General features: G+C 38.5%; 1 protein-coding gene across 1 annotated transcript in view; it reads left to right on the forward strand.

Annotated features, from left to right (window-relative positions):
- The first annotated feature begins 1,095 nt into the window (after positions 1-1,095).
- The window catches only part of LOC134227157 (uncharacterized), a 48,325-nt gene continuing 28,964 nt past the window's right edge, over positions 1,096-20,456 (forward strand). Inside the window, exons 1-3 of the mRNA XM_062708460.1 lie at positions 1,096-1,355; positions 1,447-1,550; positions 17,325-17,396. Coding sequence (XP_062564444.1) covers positions 1,265-1,355; positions 1,447-1,550; positions 17,325-17,396 — 267 coding nt within the window. The 5' untranslated portion in view covers positions 1,096-1,264. The remainder of the gene's footprint in view (positions 1,356-1,446; positions 1,551-17,324; positions 17,397-20,456) is intronic.

Raw genomic sequence — 20,456 nt, forward strand, 5'->3', positions numbered from 1 at the left:
TCAACATAAGATTTGCGACCATGGCAAATCGAGTTTATCTACAGTGATTAACTTGTTATAAACTAAGGACTGCAAATCTCTCCAATAAAGATAATAATAACTTATATAACATAAAAAATCACTCATATAATGCATATTAAAAAAAATAGTTTATTTCTATCGAAAGCTCAAGCTTGTTCATCACATAAATTCGTGACAAATAATTCAAATTCGCAGACTGAATAGTCATTTAAAATTTGCCGTAAATATATTAGTCTTAATTTTCCACTTAATACACATAGTATTTCGCATTATTTACAAAAAAACACAATGGTTATTATTAGCTCTTATGAACTAAAATATGAACTTCATTGACAGAAGACTAATTGAGTGCGGTACCATCGAAAACGCAAGGTGGAACAAGACCGGTCAATCTACGGAATCAATCATGTTTGCTCCTAAAAAACAATTGCAACAGGAATTTCATCTAATGTTAAGTGAATGTCTAGTTCGCTTTTTGTAATATTATTTGGAAGAGCATTCCAGAGTACAGCACTTACGAGATCAAATTTAAGAGCTCTCAATGCTGTAGACGAACTCATTTGGCCTCTGGCCTACAATGCCATATCGAATTTTAGCGAGCTCATAGTAACTATTGAATTTGTTTCAAGATAGAGACAAACTATATATATTCAAGTCATCCTGCAGTACACATTTTGGTTATTGCATAGGTCACAAGAATCACTGGATACACTTTAGTTAATCGACTAACTATCAATAACCATACCGCCATTCTGAACATGAATCCTCAACCAATTCTCAATGAACCTACATCAATAACTGACTGCAAGCCAAATATCAGAACTAGTTTGACCTTCACCGTCTTTCAAATTATCGTTGTATTAATAAGCTTTAAGTAATTTAGCTGCAAACCTGAGAGTACTTACATAGCACTATATCATCGACAATGAAGCTCTATTTACTTTCCAGAATCATCACCAGCACCACCCACCTCTAAACAATGACGTCAGAGTACTCATAAAATTACGAGCGCGCGCGAAAAGGACAATGTTCCGGTATCCTAGGACACCATCGGCGGTTGTTTATTTTGGCGTAATTTCATTCTATCCGACGACCGCGGGGAATCGAATCACAGTTTCGCTTTTGCTCCGTCTGATCACCTTCTAGGCAAAGTTCAAAATTCTCAGTGTTTCTAAATTACTGCTAAAGTGCGTGCTGTGTTACTACCCGGTATCCCTCGTAAAGCACACGTGCCACATCGAGAATGGCCAAGAAAGGAGGAGTCCAGCAGTTACAGGCGGAAATCAACAACGATGAGGAATTCGAGAAATTCCTGGAACGCGATGGTCTGTTGGGTAGGTTGGGAATTCGATTCAATCCTATAGCAACGATAAATACTAACAACTTACCACCCCCGGCACCGCCATTCTCCGACGGCATGTGCAGTTATGGATATCTTCACAGACTGGTGCGGCCCCTGCACCGGTATGGTGGGCAGTTTGAAGAAGATCAAACTGGAGTTGGGAGGAGATAATCTCCAACTAGCCGTGGTAAGTTCTCTCCAGTACAGACATAGGAAGGAGAAAGGAATGACCCAATCGAGTAAATTAAAACATCGACCAGATAAAAATCCAAACTAATTGCGGGTGCAATCAATCTTCTTTTAATTAGCTGAGCCAGACCTGCTAAAACAAGAAGCAGGTGTGAGATATTATGTGCAGTGTTCCGCAAAAAAGACGTTTGGGCTTTATACAGTTGGATTTTTATATTGAATAATTTGGAGGAATCTATGAGCAGATTTCAATGAAATTCATAATACAAGTAAAGATCAAATAACATAAATTTTACATAATTTATTAATGTTCTCGAAACAAGTGATTTGCAGTATCACGCGAATAAGTTACCTATGGACCTTGTTCGGGCTGGGGTTATATTTATAATCAGGGGATTGAGTCAATATCAAAGCTCATTTCCCAAATTTGGGAAGTTGGCAAAGAACTGAATACAATTATAAGAGTAGAGAAACAGTTAACAGATTAAGACGCAGATTCCGTAGCAGATTGAGACCCAGATATGTAAAACAAATGCACCATTCTATAATGATGTAAGTGAAACACGTTGAAATCCAGATTCAAAACCATCTCACATTCCTACAAAATACTGGAAAACCACCATAACCACACGCACGATGGAGTACAAGCGATTAAAAAAGAAAATAAAGGATTAAAGTGTATATATTTTATTCTTCTTTTAAGTAATTTATCAAAGTAATTTTAACTTCATCTTTACAGAGCACTAGACGAACCTGCCCGATCTTACTCGGGTTGTTGTTTTTTCGAACTGTCAATCGTTTTGTAATTGCAGCGTCACGATCTAGATCGATTTCAGTTCGAGCTTGATGGTTTTCTTCAGAATTCATGAAAGCGTATAATTTTTACGATTGTTCCACTTTCGCAGCGAAATGCTTTATCTTTTCATATAATAAACATATAATAAATAAGGCCATTTTGCCCCAGGGGTGCATTTTGGACCGTTCTCCCTATTACGCTCAAAGCAGCCGATTCTTCGAATCATAACAAGCCATGAAAACAAAGTAATCGCAGTTGTATACAAGTTGAAAAAAAACTGATTCGAATAGGCGGCCCCTACCGAGGGGGTTTGATAAAACGCTTTGTTCTCGCTCATTTTATGTTGGGGACCATATTTTTTCGCACAGCTGTGTAAAACAAATTGTAATGGGACTTATTGAAAGAAATTTATCATGGGTTGTAGACCCCCGAATCAGTTCATTATCGTAACAGCTACCGAAAAACGTCTATGACGGTATGCTGAGTGTATACAGACATGATAATTGAAAGATTTTCTCCCGCTTTTTAAAATTACAAGACCTAATAATGATCCATAATTTACATCCGCTGAACCATTCTGAACGGCCGTATTGAGAATATCACCTATAACATCTTCTCTGCTTAAATAACAGACGCGAGACGCCTGATGCTGGATTATCTGATTTTCCTTAATCTCTGGTGCTTGGCCCGGTCCCGGTGGAACTTATATTGAGTATCCTTCGGAAAGAATCTGTGCCCGGGATGGGGGAGTCAATTAAGGCAACATTCGTTTGAACAGTGACTTGTCTTTGTGGGCGGGGACTCGAGCTCGAGTGTCGATTTCGGGAGTCTTGTGGCGCTTTCGCGCGGACCAGCACTGTCAACAGGTAGCAGAGACCCTCGCGTGCGTGTTGATGGTGTTGGTTTGCATGGGAGAGCTGTTGGATTTGTCGGGTCGTCGTTTGGGTCTTTGTTTGCAGCAGCGTATGGGTAGTTTTGAGACTTTGGTCTTGAAATGATATTCTCAAGCATTTGTCTTACATTATTTCTCCCTCCCCTCGGATAGGTTATCTTGCCGCGATGGGTGGGCTTACGCCATTAGCACTGGTATGGCAACCAAAGACATATCATGTCGTGGTGATATCACATGTTGACTATTTTTTGTTTAATGCCGCGTCACATATAATCTGGCATTGATGCACTGATTTTACGCATGTGCATGTGATTCAACGGACATCGTATCTTGGAGCCTTGAATGGTGGTGCAGACAGGTAGAGGTCCTTTTCATCAGTGATAATGATCTCTGCTATGCGGCAATACTTTTCTGAGGCGTTCCCTGATGATGATGAGTCGTAGCCACGCTTAAACATAGCTAGGTAGGAATTAACCAGTAGAAAATATCATCAAGACATTCTGCATTTTTTCACGTTTGCTTAACTCTTAAGCGGTGCTTACTTATACGCTTGAACTAGGATACTCGCCTGAGAAGAGGTGACCTTTAGCAATAGAGACAATGAACTGACATCAAAACGTAACATAATCTACAATGAGTATAGAATTGAAATGAATAACGTAGGAAACATAAGATAACTAAGACAGACAGAGTAATAATGACACAGTGCGAAACATTCGACATAATTATGACTAGATTAACAGTAGATCCATAGACATAAAGATCTATTATAAGCCTTCCTAAGCCTATCAAAAATTCGAAGCTCAAGAAATGTCTGTAAAATTATTACCTGTTGAATTTTATTCGGAGGCGATTTCGAAGCTTTTGAAGACCAACAGGCCCATAGCAACAGTATTCGATGTTGTTAAGTTTAGAATTGTTGATGATTGCTGGGCGCACGGTTCTGAAGTGTGGCCTGGTAAATAGACTAAATAGATTCCAAACTAAATTTTAAACGAGTCATATTTATCAAAATCTAGTGCGTTATTATTGTTTCAAAATGCACTTCTATTCGAGTTTTCTCTGACTCTCGCGATAGATTTTAAGCTTATTATTTTTTGAGCTTCATTTGTTTGATGGAAACTGCAAATTTAGAAAAAAAAATGACTGACTAGTTTTTGTTTGCGTTAACATTGTAGTAGGGATAGTAATGATAATTGCTGATCTCGATGAAATTGTGAAAAAAGTGGTTGTTGATATGAAAATGGTGATGTTGTGTGGTTATGCAAGTGTTAGTGAAAAGGTTATACACAAGTTGGTATTGGTGGTGTAGACGTAGTGACAGAAGAAGCTAGGTAAAAGATAGAGTTGATTTGGGATGGGAACATGTTTGCAGTGAGTATGAAGAATGAAAATCAATATTGAGTTGAGGTGCTAGAAGTGGGAATTATTTTATAATTATACTAGAAATAATGTAAAATATTCGGTACATGTCCAATGAAAGCTAGTAGAAGTGTCGGTTCTTATATGATATATAACAGCGCTCGAAGATCGATTCATTGTGTGTGTGTTCATGACTGTAAATAAGATATTGGTGATGACAGGGACAATAGTAATTATGATAGTATGGTGGTGAAAACGATAATAAGTGATACTACCGAGATTATTTTGTAGAAAACTATTTAAAACAGGCCTTAACAGTGACCATTTGAGCAACGTAGCTTAGAAACGTCTGTTAATGATCAAAAATAGAGGCTCGTAGAAGCAAATTTAATCACCGGATCAACAGGGAATAGACCTAGTGTTAAGTTGGAGTGATGAGTGATAGTTATAATGGTGAAAACAGTGATCATGTTATTGAAGGGGACTATTTAATAAAACTATTTGGATCAGGCCTAAAACAGTGACCATTTGAGCAACGTGGCTTAGGAACGTCTGTTATTGATCTAAAATAGAGGCTCATAGAAGCAAATTTAATTACCGTGGGGAATAACAGGGATGGACCCGGAGTAGAGTTTGAGTCGAGAGACTGCCAACGGGTTACACAAAAAAAAAAAAAAAAAAAAAAAAACTACCGAAAAACGTCTCTCACGGTATGCTGAGTGTATAAAGACATGATAAGTGAGAGATTTTCTCATTCTCCTTTTGATTCAAACCCTGCACGTGCTTTTTTTTATCTTTCTTTTGCAATCCATAAGGGATTCCGACAGGAATGTTCCATAAGGGTTCCAGGGAGTCCGCAGGGAATACACCCTGTTTTTTTTACACGGTTGGAATTCATTAATTTCTCGTAAACGTGAACTTTCACAGGGGGGGTTAACTCATTGTTTCATTGACGCTAAAGGTCTTAAACGACCAAAACCAAGCCGTGTACAAAAACCTGGGTGTATTTCAGGAATTCCAAATCCTCCCGGGATGTCGACGAAAATCTTCCAAGAATTCCGACGAGAATATTTCAGGAATTCCAACGGGAATATGGCAGGGATTTCAACATGAATGTTCCAAGGAATTCCGACGGAAATATTCCAGGAGTTTGAACAGGAATATTCCAGGAATTGCAACGGGAATGTCGGACTCTGTTGCCAATTTCTATGAGATTCTGATGAAAATCCTTCTCGGATACTGAAGGGAATTGAAAGGGAGATAACACTTTTGTCTTCAAACTTTTTCAATAATTCATTATGCTATATGTTTAAAATTGATATCACTGCTAACTAACTTTTCAAATCCTAGGAGGGCCTTTTTTTTCTTGGTAGGGCATTTTTTTGCATTTCCAAATTAAATGTCAACTCAGATAATTACCATGCGTCTCCACTAGTGCGGGAGCAAGTTTATTTTATCTTAAAATTATCGGAAAAGTGAGTGTTTTAAAGACAAGCTTCAAGATATTTATGCTATAAGTTCATGGGGTCACTCATAAACGATGGTTAAATAAATCTATCGACATTTAAAACTATCACCGCGTATCATATTTTCTAAAGTTACTTTGATGGTTTAGTGAAACATACACCCAACCAGCGGTTGTTGGATTTTCTAACAATTCTGTATAAGAATCTACCAAAACCTGTATGAGAACTGGGCATATGCGAAATTGCTAGATTCTTATACAAATATTGTATAAGAATCTAACAATATTGTAAGCTTTTCTTACATTGTTTGTATAAGAATCTATCAATTTCGCTTATGCCCAATTCTTATACAGGTATTAGTAGATTCTTATACATAATTGTTAGAAAATCTAACAACCGCCGGTTGGGTGTATATAAAGTAGGTATGTGAATGTGAGTAATCCCTTGCCAAGGTCACGGGGGTTGACGGCACTGAAGATAATATTCATCTATGTATCATATCACATTTGGAGCACTTCAGCGTGCCTCGGACGATTCACAGTGGATCGGTTGCTTTGCAGACTGAGCCCCTGATCGTATGTCCCGGCATACTTATCAGGTATAGCTCTTAACATGGAGGATCCGCTATGGCCAATTAGCACTCTCCAAAGGGGTCGGGAAAATAACAAATTTCTCGTCAACTGGAAGTAGCGAAGCCAACACGTGGCCACAGGTAGCATAGGATAGGTTGTAATATAGATTGAAATTGAGAAGTCATGAATCACAATAGATCATTCTTATATTTTAGAGACATTCAAATTTCAGAATGTTTTCAATTGGGAGTGGAGAACTATTTAGACTTATCAGGATTTGCATCAGGTTGGAAAATTCAAAATAGTAATGTCGATGCAATTAAATGAATAGAAAATAGCTTAATGATAGGAATCTGAATTTATGTTTCTCCATAACAATGAATATTTCTTACATACACTTTGCATTGGTTCTGATGATCTTAGTCTTAACTTCATAGCAAACCAAAAATCAGCCAAGAAAAAATGTAAGATTAAAAAAAAATAGAGTGATCATAAAATGAAATAATTATATTGAAATTTTGGATTTAGATAGGATATTTTTTAAATTTTGTGTTTGAGAAATTGTTTAGGAAAAAGTTTACTGTTCTATTGGATAGAAAAATATTAAATTGAAATTCTGAGATAGAAGAGAGACCCTCCCCTCGGATATGTTATCTTGCCACGATGGGTGGACTTACGTCATTAGCGCTGATATGGCAACCAAAGTCATATCCTGTCGTGGGGGTATTACATGTTGACTATTTTTGTTCAATGCCGCGTCTCAATTTGGCATTGACGCACTGATTTTACGGATATGTATATGATCCAACGTCCGTCGTGTCCTGGAGCTTGGAATAGTAATGCAGTAAGGTGGGCCTCTTTCCTCAGTAATAATGAAGTGAGATCTTCTCCTTTTTTTGCAATACTTTTCTGATGTGTTCCCTGATGGCGATGAGTCGTAGCTACGCTTAAATCTAGATATATATAGAGAAAATGTAATCAATTTTATCGACATTAATAGAAAATTTGCATTATTAGGATTCACTGAGTAGAAGTTTTTTCAAAACTAGGAGCGTGGCGCCTCTCTTATTTTGTTAAGAAAATTATTTTGAGCTTTTTAGTGGAATGTCTTCACTTGCCTTATCGAGTCGAGTCAAGTACGAAACACTGAAGACGGCCTTACTGTTGAGGTCGAAATACGTATCTGTTAAGATACGATGCAAGTCGAGTCAAGTACGAGACACTGAAGACGGCCTTACTGTTGAGGTCGAAATACGTATCTGTCAAGATACAATTAAGTGGTGGAATTCAATGGGATTGTATTAACTCGTCTTATGACAAGTGAACTTTTTACTGTTCATTTTGGAATTACTTTGGAATGTCGACGTTATCTCGTGCAGAATCAGCGCTAGCGTAATAAAAAAATACCACTGTGCACTAGTGTCGTTATGCATGGAAGAGCATACCAGCGCCATCGTGTTGTCAAAATAAAAAAGTATAAAAAAAGTTTTCCAGTCTACGTTGTGGTTGTCAAGTGATTACGTTAGACATCGTCTTTATCGCGCTTCCTTCGTTCGTTGTTTTTGGTGTGATTTTTCTGTGATAAAATCGGCATACCCGCGTCGCCAAATCCGTATACAAGGTTATTACGTTGTGGTGTATCACAAGAGCAGCGAATCAAAACCAAGAAGCTGTTTTTTGCAATTTATATCTGCCATCATCGCCATTCCCGCACAACTACATCACTCCGTCGCACTTTCATCGTCATCACTGCAGCTTGTAATTATCGTTTGCTTGTGACCTGCCCTCTGTGTCTGACGAGCTGAACTGGCGATCGTGTGAAATGGAACATTGCGCTACCTGCAAAAATGAGATTCGTGCGGAGGATATCGTCGTATCTTGCAAAACATTTTGAACGAATCGGTCTTACTTCCATGTGAAATGCGTAGGCTTATCATATGATGTATGGTGCGCCTGTCTTCATTCAAACATATTTTGGATGTGCGATTCCTGTTCGCATTCAATTGAGTATGGTCGCATCAGAAAGCATTCGCCCGAAAAAGAGTCTCCGCCTAGAAAAGAACTCAACGAGCTGACTACGAAGGATGAAGTACAAAATTTGAAAGCCGAGGTTGCACGTATCAGTACAATTGTGACGCAACTAGCTTCTGAATCTACTCGTACTGCATCACGGAACCGTTCTACGCTTCAACAAGAAATGTCGGTTTCATCTCCTTTAGCATCTTCGTCGTTTACTTCATTGAGGAAAAAAGCCACAGATCAACCTATCGATACGATGACTGATTCGGATGTCCAACTATTTGTTTCCAACATAGCGAATGATGTATCGGAGCAAGAGATAACATGTATGGTTTGTGAAGCAATTGGAGCCGAAAACGTTAAAACTGTGACTCGTTTGGTACCACCCTGGAGGAATATTTCAACGCTGGATTATGTCTCCTTCAAAGTTGTTGTGGATGCACAGTATCGTCAAAACGCATTATTTAATTCGAGCTGGCCAACTGGTGTGAGATGCAGGGAATTTAAAAATCACGCTAATTCTGTTTGGAGGCCCAATAATAGAACTCTTTAGATAATGTCCAATTATTTCGTAATGTTCATTTGTTTTACGTTGTGCATTTTTGATTTTGTAATTGTGAAGTATTCAATGCAGATGTTATCGATGTACGTTGCTTTGTTATATATAGTTTATAAGAAGTAGTCTGTACGACCCAGTCGAAGATGAAATAAATAAATAAATAAATAAATAAAATAAGAATGTGACTTGCAATGTCGACGTCGATGGCGTTGCGGTTCGGTGTGTTTGTTTACACATGTTTTGCAAGAAATTTTGTTCGAGCCTCCATGTCTGTTCACTATGCCACGACTTATATAATGATACACGCAAAAAAAGCGTTCATGAATTCGTGAACTAACGAGTTCACGGTGTATTTTTCGGGAACAACAGTCACGGATTCGGGAATACAGTCACGTTTTCTGGAACGTTCTGGAAAACGTGACTGGTGTTCCCGAATCCATGAATTAAATCACGGTGTATTTTTGGTGGTTCACGAGTTTTGGAACGCTTTTTCTTGCGTGTAGTTATTTTACACTTGCTTATACGGATTTAAAACGATTAGAAAGGGTAGGGCAAATTTCATTATCTTCGCTCAACTTTTAAGATGATTTTCCAAACTTTTAAACTAGATTTTTTATCTGTGCGGAAACGACCTTGGGAGATTAGTATTAGACAAATAAAATGCAGGAACGACGCAACATAATCTACAATGTGATAGGTGAATTAAACAAGGTAAAACAAAATGACATCGAACGAAATATTCGACAAAATTAGAAGTAAACTTACTGTTGGACTATTTAAACTTGTAATACCAGACATCACTGCAGTTGGTAGAAGACATAAAGATAGGTACAATTCTCCCAACTGCTTCTTTAATCACATCAAAATAAGGGAAGTTCTTAAATTATTATTTTGATGCACTATAACATAACTTGTATAATTACTATCAGAATAATATCCCCAATTCAAGTGTTACTTGGAGGTGGCAATAGTATCACCCGTTGTCAACATAGACTGCTATTAGATATTGAGTGTCGGCTCCAAGAAATTCGTAAGCACATTTTTTATTTAAATTCTCTACAAATACAACATTTTACTTCTTGAAAAACATTTCTTGTGTCTTTAGAGCTTCCATTATTTGTGTGGTTAATTATTGACAGGCTGACGGTAAATAGACTGAAGAGAGAAGGGAAATCTATACAAAAACAGAAATTTTGAGAATCTACTAGCTTCTACAATACTCAAACAAATAGTGTTCAAGCGGCCAACATAGACTAGTTCTTCTAAGCATTGGTCCTGGTAGAGGCAAAACTTCTGTTCGGGTCCAGTCTTGACAATTTAAGCCACCATGTAGCTCCAGCTGGACACCAAAAAAACAGCTCTAGAACCAAAGTATTTTTTGCTATCGTCAACTCAATTTTGACAAAAAGGTCACTCACACCCCTGCTTCAAATAAAAAGATCAATTGTCTTAAACCGAGTTAGTAAAAGATGTGTATTTCGACCCCTCAACAGTAAAGTCGAAATACGTATCTATGAAGTTTCAAAATAATGGGAATGAATTGTGGAGTGCTGACCAAAGATCCCAATCTCACGAGCAGTGGATGCTCAACCACTCAGATTTTCGGTCACAGAGAAATCGTTGGTAATGAGCGAGCATTTTTCACCCACTAAAAAAACTAATATTTTCGATAAGCCTTGGCCTATTCAATGGTTTTTTGATTGATGGATTTACGTTTGATTGACACATATGTACAATTACAATTAGGGTAAGACGGTGTAATGCGCCCCACCTGGCCAAAACGCCCCCTTTGATTTCTAGAAAACTATAACTAATTCAGGGTCAAAATCAGTTGGTACCTATAAGTATTTGTAAAACCATCATACTATGTGAATGTGGAAGTATTTTTGTATAACACAATGAAAATAATAGCAAAATACAAAAAGTTACAGTTTTGATGTAACTTGTCATGTTTGTTTGCTTGACATTCTGGAGCGACTTTGGCATCCGCAAAACTTGCACTGGAACACTCAGTTGGGCAACAAAATAACTTTTCTCAGTGGTTTATATGATATAAAAATGCCTCCATTTTCAAAAATGTAACGATTTTTGAAAACATGTTTCACTGGCCAAAACGCCCCAGTGTAGGCAGGACGATATGCCCTTACCAACTGGACACAAGCGCAGCGAGCCTGCAGCAGTTGCTTCCAAATTGTATGGAAAATATTGAAATGTAATTCACACCTGCTTAAATGGACCTATGTTGGTTTTTTAATGTCAAGGGCATAAGGATTTGTAGCCTTTTTATTATGGGATTGATAAAATACTAATGAAGGGCTATGAAACGTTTTTGGTTAAGGTGGGGCGTATTGCCCAGGCACTATTTGAAATTCATTTTTCACGACTTTTCAAAAAAGCTTTATTACGTGTTATCTGTAATATTTTTATATGACTACTCACGGGCAATGCATTTGCGACTTCCTGGACTACCAAATAACACAAAGTTTGCATAAATTGCGTTGAAAAGTAAAAAGTTATCAAGAAGTTGCCTTAGGGGGGGCATATTATACCGTCTTACCCTACTACTGCTAAGCTACATTTTTGCATTTCCAAATTAAATGTCAACTCAGACAATCACCATGCGTCTCCACAAGTGTGGGAGCAGGTTTGTATTTTCTAAAAAATATCGAAAAAAGTGGGTAAAACCAACATCTTAAACTATTTTACAGATTCCCAATCTGTTTCCCGCACCAGAAATTTCATACAAGCATACTTTGGCCTCTTAATGGCCCAAATTTTTCCAAGCGGTATTACCCAGTAAATTTGATTTATTTCATTTCAATTAATTGAATATTATTCGGCAACTCGGCTGGACGAAAATCATTTTTTTGTTAAATATGTTGGCTGTGCATATGCACAGCACATGTTTCGAAATGGACAAATTGATATGAAATTTCCGAAAAAGAATCCACGTGTCTTAGAGGGACTCGAACCCTCAACCTCCTACTCTCTAGATAGGCGTGATAACCCCTACACAACAAGACCACTTAAAGGTCCACCACTAACGGGCTGAGCGGATTTGTATAGAGTGTGAATCAATACAAATCCGCCCAGCCCGTTATTGGGGGTATAGAGTGTGATGTTCTCGATAATTAACAATGTGGCTTAAATGCGACTTAAAAACATCTCTAATAATATGGAAGTTATACAAATGATAAACATAATAAAAGAAATACAACAAGCATCAAGCGGATTGTTCTGTCCATATTGCATTCGGTTTGCTGAACGTCTTAAGAATTCACTACGGCGTATCGTCTCGTCTTTCCGGGAGCGTTGAAACGAAGCCTTCCCCGAAGTACGGGACAGTCGATGTCATAAATGAAGAGCCCTTGGAGCAAGGTTCTTCTCTCTTTCAAATTATTGATAGGGTGGTGGCTGTTGCCGATCCCGCCATGGAAGTCTACGAAGAACGAATCTGATGAACGCTTTCTGTACGCGCGATGCGCGATGATACGGTGTATGATACGGAATCCATACGATCACTGCATACTCCAAAATACTGCGAACCAAGGCAACGTACAACGTCTTAAGGCAGTAAATGTCGGTGAAGTCACGAGTGTTGCGTTTGATCATACCCAGTGTAGCATATGATTTAGCGGTCACCGATGAAATAGCGAAGCGAAGCGAAGTTTGCTTCCTAAAATGATGCCCAGGTATTTGACTTGAGAGACACGTACCAAATCATGGAATTGCATCAAGTAGTTAAAAGCAATTGGAGAGCGGAGGCGAGTGAAGTTTATGACGATGCATTTCTGTACGTCAACTTTCATTCCATTTCTACCACACTAATCCAAAATTGTATTAACATCCGGTTGCAATGCACAGCAATCTACCAGTGATGATATGACACAATAGATTGTTAAGTCGTCTGCATACATGATTTTAGACAACTTCAATTCGTTGCATTTAGATCGTTGACGAAGAGTACAAAGAGCACTGGCCCGAGATGGCTCCTCTGAGGAACGCCTGAAGTAATGTAAGATGGATCCGAACTGTTCTGAGTTTTACGGACGCGCTACGATTGTGAAGATACGATGCAATCCAATTAGTAAGCCAATCAGGGAAACTTATTCGCTTAAGTTTTTCTTCCGCTAACTGATGAGGAACCCTACCCTAGCAGCACAATTCACGTTGATTTGGTTGATATAACTCATATATGACCAAATTTAGTCTTATATGAGTATAATATAATGAGTATAACTGATTTGCAACATGTGTGTTGCTCGGGTATCGAAAGCCTTCGAGAAGTCAACATATACCGCATCGACTTGCTTTCGTTTCTCAATATTATCGATTAGCCAAGATAGATGACTCATCAAATTGTCGTTGAGCGTTCCTTTACAAAGCCATGTTGGTCAACGTCGATTATGTTCTACTGTACCCCCGGGTACAAGAAATCCAGCACCACAAGACAGCTGAGGATGGAAATCCCTCGGAAATTTCGAACATCATAAACATTTCCAGATCTATGGATAGGTGTAAATAACGCCTCTTTTCATATTGAGGGGAAAGAACTTTCCACAAGCGAGCGATTGAACAGCAGCGACGTAGGTAGAGCAAGCGTGTGCGCACAATTTTTGATGAACGATGATGTAAGGTTCTCCGATCCAGGTCCCTTAGATCCATCAACTTCTTGTAGTTTGCTGCATACGTCGCGTACTTTACTACATTATAGTGTTTGTTTTCATGTGTTGGATTCTGTTCTGATTCCGTTGGATCTGTAAAGTAAGGTCAAGAAAGAACAAATCTACCATAGAATGTGATATCTCTTGAAATTGTGCGACATGCATGATGCTGCAAGCATATTTCCAAAATGTTACATTCGATCAATTCCCGGAAAACTCTTTTTCCAATTTCAATCTGACCAAGTATGATCCAGAAAGTACAAAACTACCCCAGAATGTCATTTCTATTCAAGGACAAGCCTCCCGGAATACTAAAACTGAATGCACTCGCGTTTTCAAGGGCACCCAATTCAAAACAGAAGCCACGCAAAACTGTCATTGTTATTATTCCACGCATGCTGCGATTTAAATCATTTAGTTTGATATGCCATATGATGATGTTGGGTTGGGTTGTCGAGTTAAATATGTAACAGGAAGTACAAATCTACCATGAACTGTCATGACTTTTGGAATCATAAATTTGGATATGTCACTTGATGGTGTTTGCTTATTTCCTAAAGTTGACTCTAAGCTGATTTATGATACAGCCGGTTCCAAACAGGATAGATACGTTAAAAAGCGAGTATAATGTTTCCACAGAATGTCGTAGCTTTAAAAAAAATTGGCTCCAATGTGGTTCCCGGTTCGCTCATCGAACAATTCAAATCGGTTTAGTTATATTCCAGGAAATATAGAAGTATCACAAAAGTATACATACTAATCATAATGTTCGATATGTCGCATGATAGTGTTTGCTAATTTTTAAGTTTTGCCCGAGAACCGATTGCTGACCCCTCAACCGGTTTCAATTGGCACATATGGATCAGAAAGAACAAAACTACCGTAGAATGTTATATATTTTAAAATTATGAATTTTTATATCCCTCATAATAGATTTAGATCCAATAAGTACAAAAATCATACAGTGACCCCGAACCTGGTTCCGGTTTGCAGTGTATATTCCGAATAACTACGGAACCAAGCAACCAATGCTAAAAATTAATAATGGTCCTGAGACTAGAATGAGTTAACCATCATTTTGTGAAATTTACAAAGAAAATACATATTGAAAAAAAAAGACCATAACGACTTTTATTTCGTTTTCAAAAAAAGGGGTGTGTTACAAATCCTGACGTCGATGGACTTCGGGGCTTTTATGGATTTTTTGAAAACTCATCCATTTGCAAAATGTGTCCTGGGTGACGATAATTCAATTTTGAACAATAAACGCGTGTGGTTGGTCAACACTTGAGAAATTACCCTTTCTGTTATCCATAAGAACGTGGCCTGTGTTATAGAAACTGTGATTCGCGATGATTCAACTTTGATATTCAGTACTAAATTTCACTAAGCAGAACTAGACCTGACCAATTACTTTGGGTTCGGTTTTGACGCAATTTGTTTTAGCATTTGGATTTAATAAAATATTTGGTTGATCTACAAAAAAAAATCTGAAGAAAAATCGGGTGGTAGGGGAACGGTTCGGCACTTCATCCCATAGCTCCTATTTCCATCCCATCAAAAACAAAGCAATGAAAAGGAATTTGGTTTGTTTTTTTTTTGTGATTTTTGTGATTTATTTCACCAGTGAGCACGCGTGTTAGCAAAAAGAAGCGACGAGGGGTGTCCTAGGGTTCGAGTTTTGCCTTATAGAGAAATTTGCGTCTGCTCGGGGTGGCCTAACAACTTATGAAAACATAGAGGAACTATTCGGCACTCATAGCTTCCATTTTCATCCCATCAAAAACAAAGCAATGAAAGAGAATTTGATTTGTATCTTATTTTTGTGATTTTTTCAGCGGTGAGCATGCATTTTTGGCTAAAAAAGTGACTAAATTGGGTCCTAAAGCCCTACATCGTTCACGGTGGCAAACGATAGTGCATCGGTCAAGAATACATGAATCGATGTTATATAAATTCTAATAATAGTCTAAGTCAGTAAAAATGATATTTTTGTGTTTGAGACTTTTTAAGACATGTTTTGGGCTGAGCAACGTCTGTTGCTGAAAAGGAAACATATCATAAAGGAAACCACCAGCCGTCAGGCCACAAACCGTCAGGCCCAGGGTTCCTATTAGGTTCTGCAGCGTCTGTATCTAACCTCAAACTGATGACTGATTAGTAGTACTTCGCGTTGGACTCGGGGGCAGCCAACCAATCACGGACTCGATCCTTGTCGGAGTCAGTGGAAAGTACTACTGAACTGTCAAAAAGTTCATTCGACGAGAACCGAATTCATTCGTGACGTCATGCTGCAGAACCTAATATCAGGGTTCACTCACTTCGACAGTAGATGGGCGAGATCAGCGCGGGGGTGAAAAATTCATTTTCAGTGCAAAACGTAAACAAACTCGGTGGCTCTCCCATACAAAAATCCAAGATGGCTGAATCATGAAACTGACATACTGCAACACCTGTTTGTATTCACCTTGGTCAGGCCCATATATTAACTGTCAAAGGTTGAGTCATGTGCCCTGCAGTGTTTTGTTAGTGCGTTTGAATCAAATTATTCCGTACGACAAACAAGACCGAAAATGTCAAGGAAACGATGAAATAAATATATGTTCAGTGAGATCGAAAAAGGAACAGTTGAAACGACCAACCAAGCCACCCCTTGTGGATTTTTATTCTGATGACACCAAACCAAAGTTTTAACTTTTTGGAATAATAAATTTCAAATTTCAGCGTCGTTTAAATCCCTAAACTTATATTACTTGAAATCGAAAAAGATACCCAGGTACACTAATATAAGCGTTAATATTTTAGTGAATGTCCACAGAAACCTTTTGAATTCTTGAAATTCCTTACAAAAATGGTTTAATGGAATTTTTAAAAATTATAATGTTGTAACTGTTATGTCTTTCTCTTCTTTTTCTTCTATCGCTCTACTATCCAACAGAAACTTGGTCTGCTTTTCAACTTCGAGTATTCATTTCGAATTTCCTCAGTTATTAGTTGATAGCTTTTCTATGCTCGCCATTGTATGAGGATCTATCTTATGCGGCAAGTATAATAGATACACTATGCCCAAAATGTCGAGAATGTTCACCTCCTGAAAACATCCTAGACCTGACCGAGAATCGAACTCGCCATCTCCGGATTGGCAATCATACGCCTTTGCTCGCAAAGCTAACCGGTGACACCATTTTTATGTAATTGTTGCATTATTAAGGGAACATTTTAAAATTACGACACACATATTGATTTGGAAAAGAATGTTTGACAATGGTCAAATTTTGTAGATTCGAATTTTCGAACCCTTCTAAATAAAAAAAAATGAATTGCAGAAGACTGCGTAATCTCCAAATATCTTTGTTGAAGAGCCATGTTATTCCATGCTATTGCCACAGTCAAGTTTATTGTTTTTCATTCATATTGACTTGTTGTCGTTTTTCTTTTGCAGTGCAAATCCGATGATATTGAAGCATTGAAGAGATTTCGAAACAACAGTGAACCAACCTGGCTGTTTGCCTCGGTAAGATGAAATTTGTTCAGTTATTTTATGAGTGGTAGGGGTAAGTATAGGTAAACTCCATAGACGAACAAAATTTTTCTATGATTTTAGTTACATGTAATTAGTTCTTTTTGGTAGTAATAATGAATCGGCATTTATTGTTCAAAAGATTTCAACCAACGAAAACATATATTCAAAATTCTTCACTATATTGGACAAAACAAATAAACAAATAAATTATCATTTCGCCATCAATTCACTAAAGGAAAAATGATTGCCCAAATTTTGATTCAATAGTAACAACAGCCATAAACTGTTGCTCTGCTGCTGTCATGCAATCCAACCAATATGGAAATTGTTGAGGTAATTGCTTTACATCAGCGCAAAAACCAAATCCGATCAAGAGTAAAGATTGTAGCAAACGGCTCGGATTCGTGATTCCCCCTCACTGTACTAGCATGCACCTCTGCTTAACCCGTTGCTGTCTATGTTGAATGGTAGATGCTTCCCAGCGAAATTTCAATAAATGACAAACCATTAACGGAGGTCACACGCGATCCCGAGACAGAGTAGAGTGCTTTTTGCTACACACGGCATCGCAGCGGGCAACTGAGCGGGCGCGTGTGTCGTGTCATGGATGATGTTTCGCTAACAAGAAGATGTTTCCATCATTGTTCGAGACCATGCTATACAATGAGCATAACTGTGTTCAACAGGAACGCAATGCACGCTAAACCGATGAAATAGTGGAATTATGGACAGTAACGATCCTGCGTAATAGCGGTTTGTGGTGGCGGTGTGTAACATTCTATGTATTGAAACTAAGATTCGCCAAAAGGATTATCATTATTACAATCAACCAATTCTTTCAAGAATTTTCAAACTGCAAGAACCTGTCTTATAGTTATTTGTTACTAGACATGTTTCTTTATTTTATAACAGCTTTGCGCTATTAATTTTTCTAATATTTGTTGACAATAAATTATAACGCACAGTTTAGTTTACGAAGCAAAACGAACTAACAATATCAATTTATGATATACCATGCGCCTCCACAAGCATCTACGCACTGTCCAGTTTATTGTTGAGTGTATTGGCCTTTTTTTTTACCAGTTCATTTATTTGGTAGGCTCAGTCGTGTGTGACACTTTGCGGAGCCGCAATTCTCAAGTATGATATTTTTACATGGTATATCATCTTATCTTAACAGTTAGTTGGGGGGACATAGACCATAATACTCGTGGCGACTCAAGGTTAAAAAACTTAATACAGGACGGACGGGGTAGGGATTTGGGTTTAGGTTATTTCAGCTGCTCATCCGGGCGTTTGACGTTGAACGTTGAAAACGATTTTGCGTGGCGTCGTGCTCGATTTTGGTTCGTCAGGGAGCATCTTCCGGATGGCCAGAGCTTCGGGGTACATGGTACAGAGAAACAGAATCGGACAAAAAAAAACTGAGAAAGAGAAGAATATAGGCATTAAACTTTGATGTCAGCCAAGCAAAGGAAGGCATAGATGGCCTGCATATATATCACATCGCGATCTCCCAAAACACCTCTTATATCCCGGAAGGGTTGTTTACCTCGGGCCACAAGGGTATCCAATAGTTGCTCTCTGGAGGCGTCATTTTCCGAGCAATACCAAACTACGTGATCGATGTCATCGTAACCGGCTCCGCACCTACATAGGTTGCTATCGACCAGGTTTATTCTGTAGAGATGTGTGTTTAGTGAATAGTGATTGGACATAAGCCTCGACATCGTGCGGATGAAGCCTCGACTTAAGTCCTCACCTCTGAACCACGCTCGCGCAGAAACTTTAGGAACTATGGAAAATAGCCACCGTCCAAGTTCATTGTGTGACCAAATCATTTGCCAATTTTGAAGAGTACTCTGACGGACTAATGGGAAAACATACTATCATAAACTTCACCTTCCTGTGCGCCCACCTTTGCTAGCGAGTCCGCCTTCTCATTGCCATAGATTAGGCAATGGGATGGGACCCATACAAAGGTAATCTTGAATGATCTTTCGACCAAATCACGCATCTGCTCTCTTATAGTTGTAAGAAAGTAAGATGCGTGCTTAACAGGTTTCATCGACCGGAGTGCCTCGATAGAACTAAGACTATCCGAGAAGATGAAATAATGGTCTACGGGCTGATCGGAAATTATCCCCAAAGCGAAATTAATTGCTGCCAGCTCAGCAACATAAACCGAACACGGTTCTTGAAGTTTTCGGAAGGTGGTTGAATTTACGTTGAAAACACCGAAGCCAGTGGATCCGTTAATGCGAGAACCATCAGTGAAATATCTGTTATTGCAATTGACATGTTCATATTTTCAGAAAAATGGAAGGGATAGATATTTGTCGAAGATGATCTGGTATTTCTTGAATAGCGTGTTTCATGGACAGATCGTATTCAATTGAGGAACTGTCGTTGACGAAGAGAACTCGAGGTGGATTATAACATGGAAGACAGAGATCTGTCGATATGTAGTTGAGATAGACTCGCAGGTATCTTGAACGATGAGCCAGTTCAAGCATATTATCGAAGTTTTCTAATACAAGTGTGTTACTTGTTCCACATTTGATCAGTATTCTAAGTGAGAGCTCCCAGTAACGGTGCTTTAAAGGAGTGACTCCAGCAAGCACCTCCAGGCTCATGTTATGCGTTGAATGCATACAGCCAAGGGCAATACGCAAACAACGATACTGAATTCGTTCCAATTTGATCAGGTGGCAATCAGCTGCTGAGAGGAAGCAGAAGGAGCCATACTCTAAAACAGAGAGAATAGTCGTTCTATAGAGTTTGATGAGGTCTTCCGGGTGAGCGCCCCACCAAGTTCCAGAGATAGAACGGAGAAAATTGATCCTTTTTCGGCATTTCTCTAACAAATAATCAATATGGGTTTTCCAGGTACACTTGGAATCAAACCAGACCCCAAGGTATTTAGAAGATAAAGATTGGTTTATGTCATCTTTCAACAGCTTTAGTTTCAGTTGAGCTGGGTACCGCTTCTTAGTAAACACTACCAATTGAGTTTTTGCGGAGAGAACTCGATTCCTAAATGTCTGGCCT

Source organism: Armigeres subalbatus, chromosome 3, assembly GCF_024139115.2.
Source record: "Armigeres subalbatus isolate Guangzhou_Male chromosome 3, GZ_Asu_2, whole genome shotgun sequence".
Lineage (NCBI taxonomy): Eukaryota > Metazoa > Arthropoda > Insecta > Diptera > Culicidae > Armigeres > Armigeres subalbatus.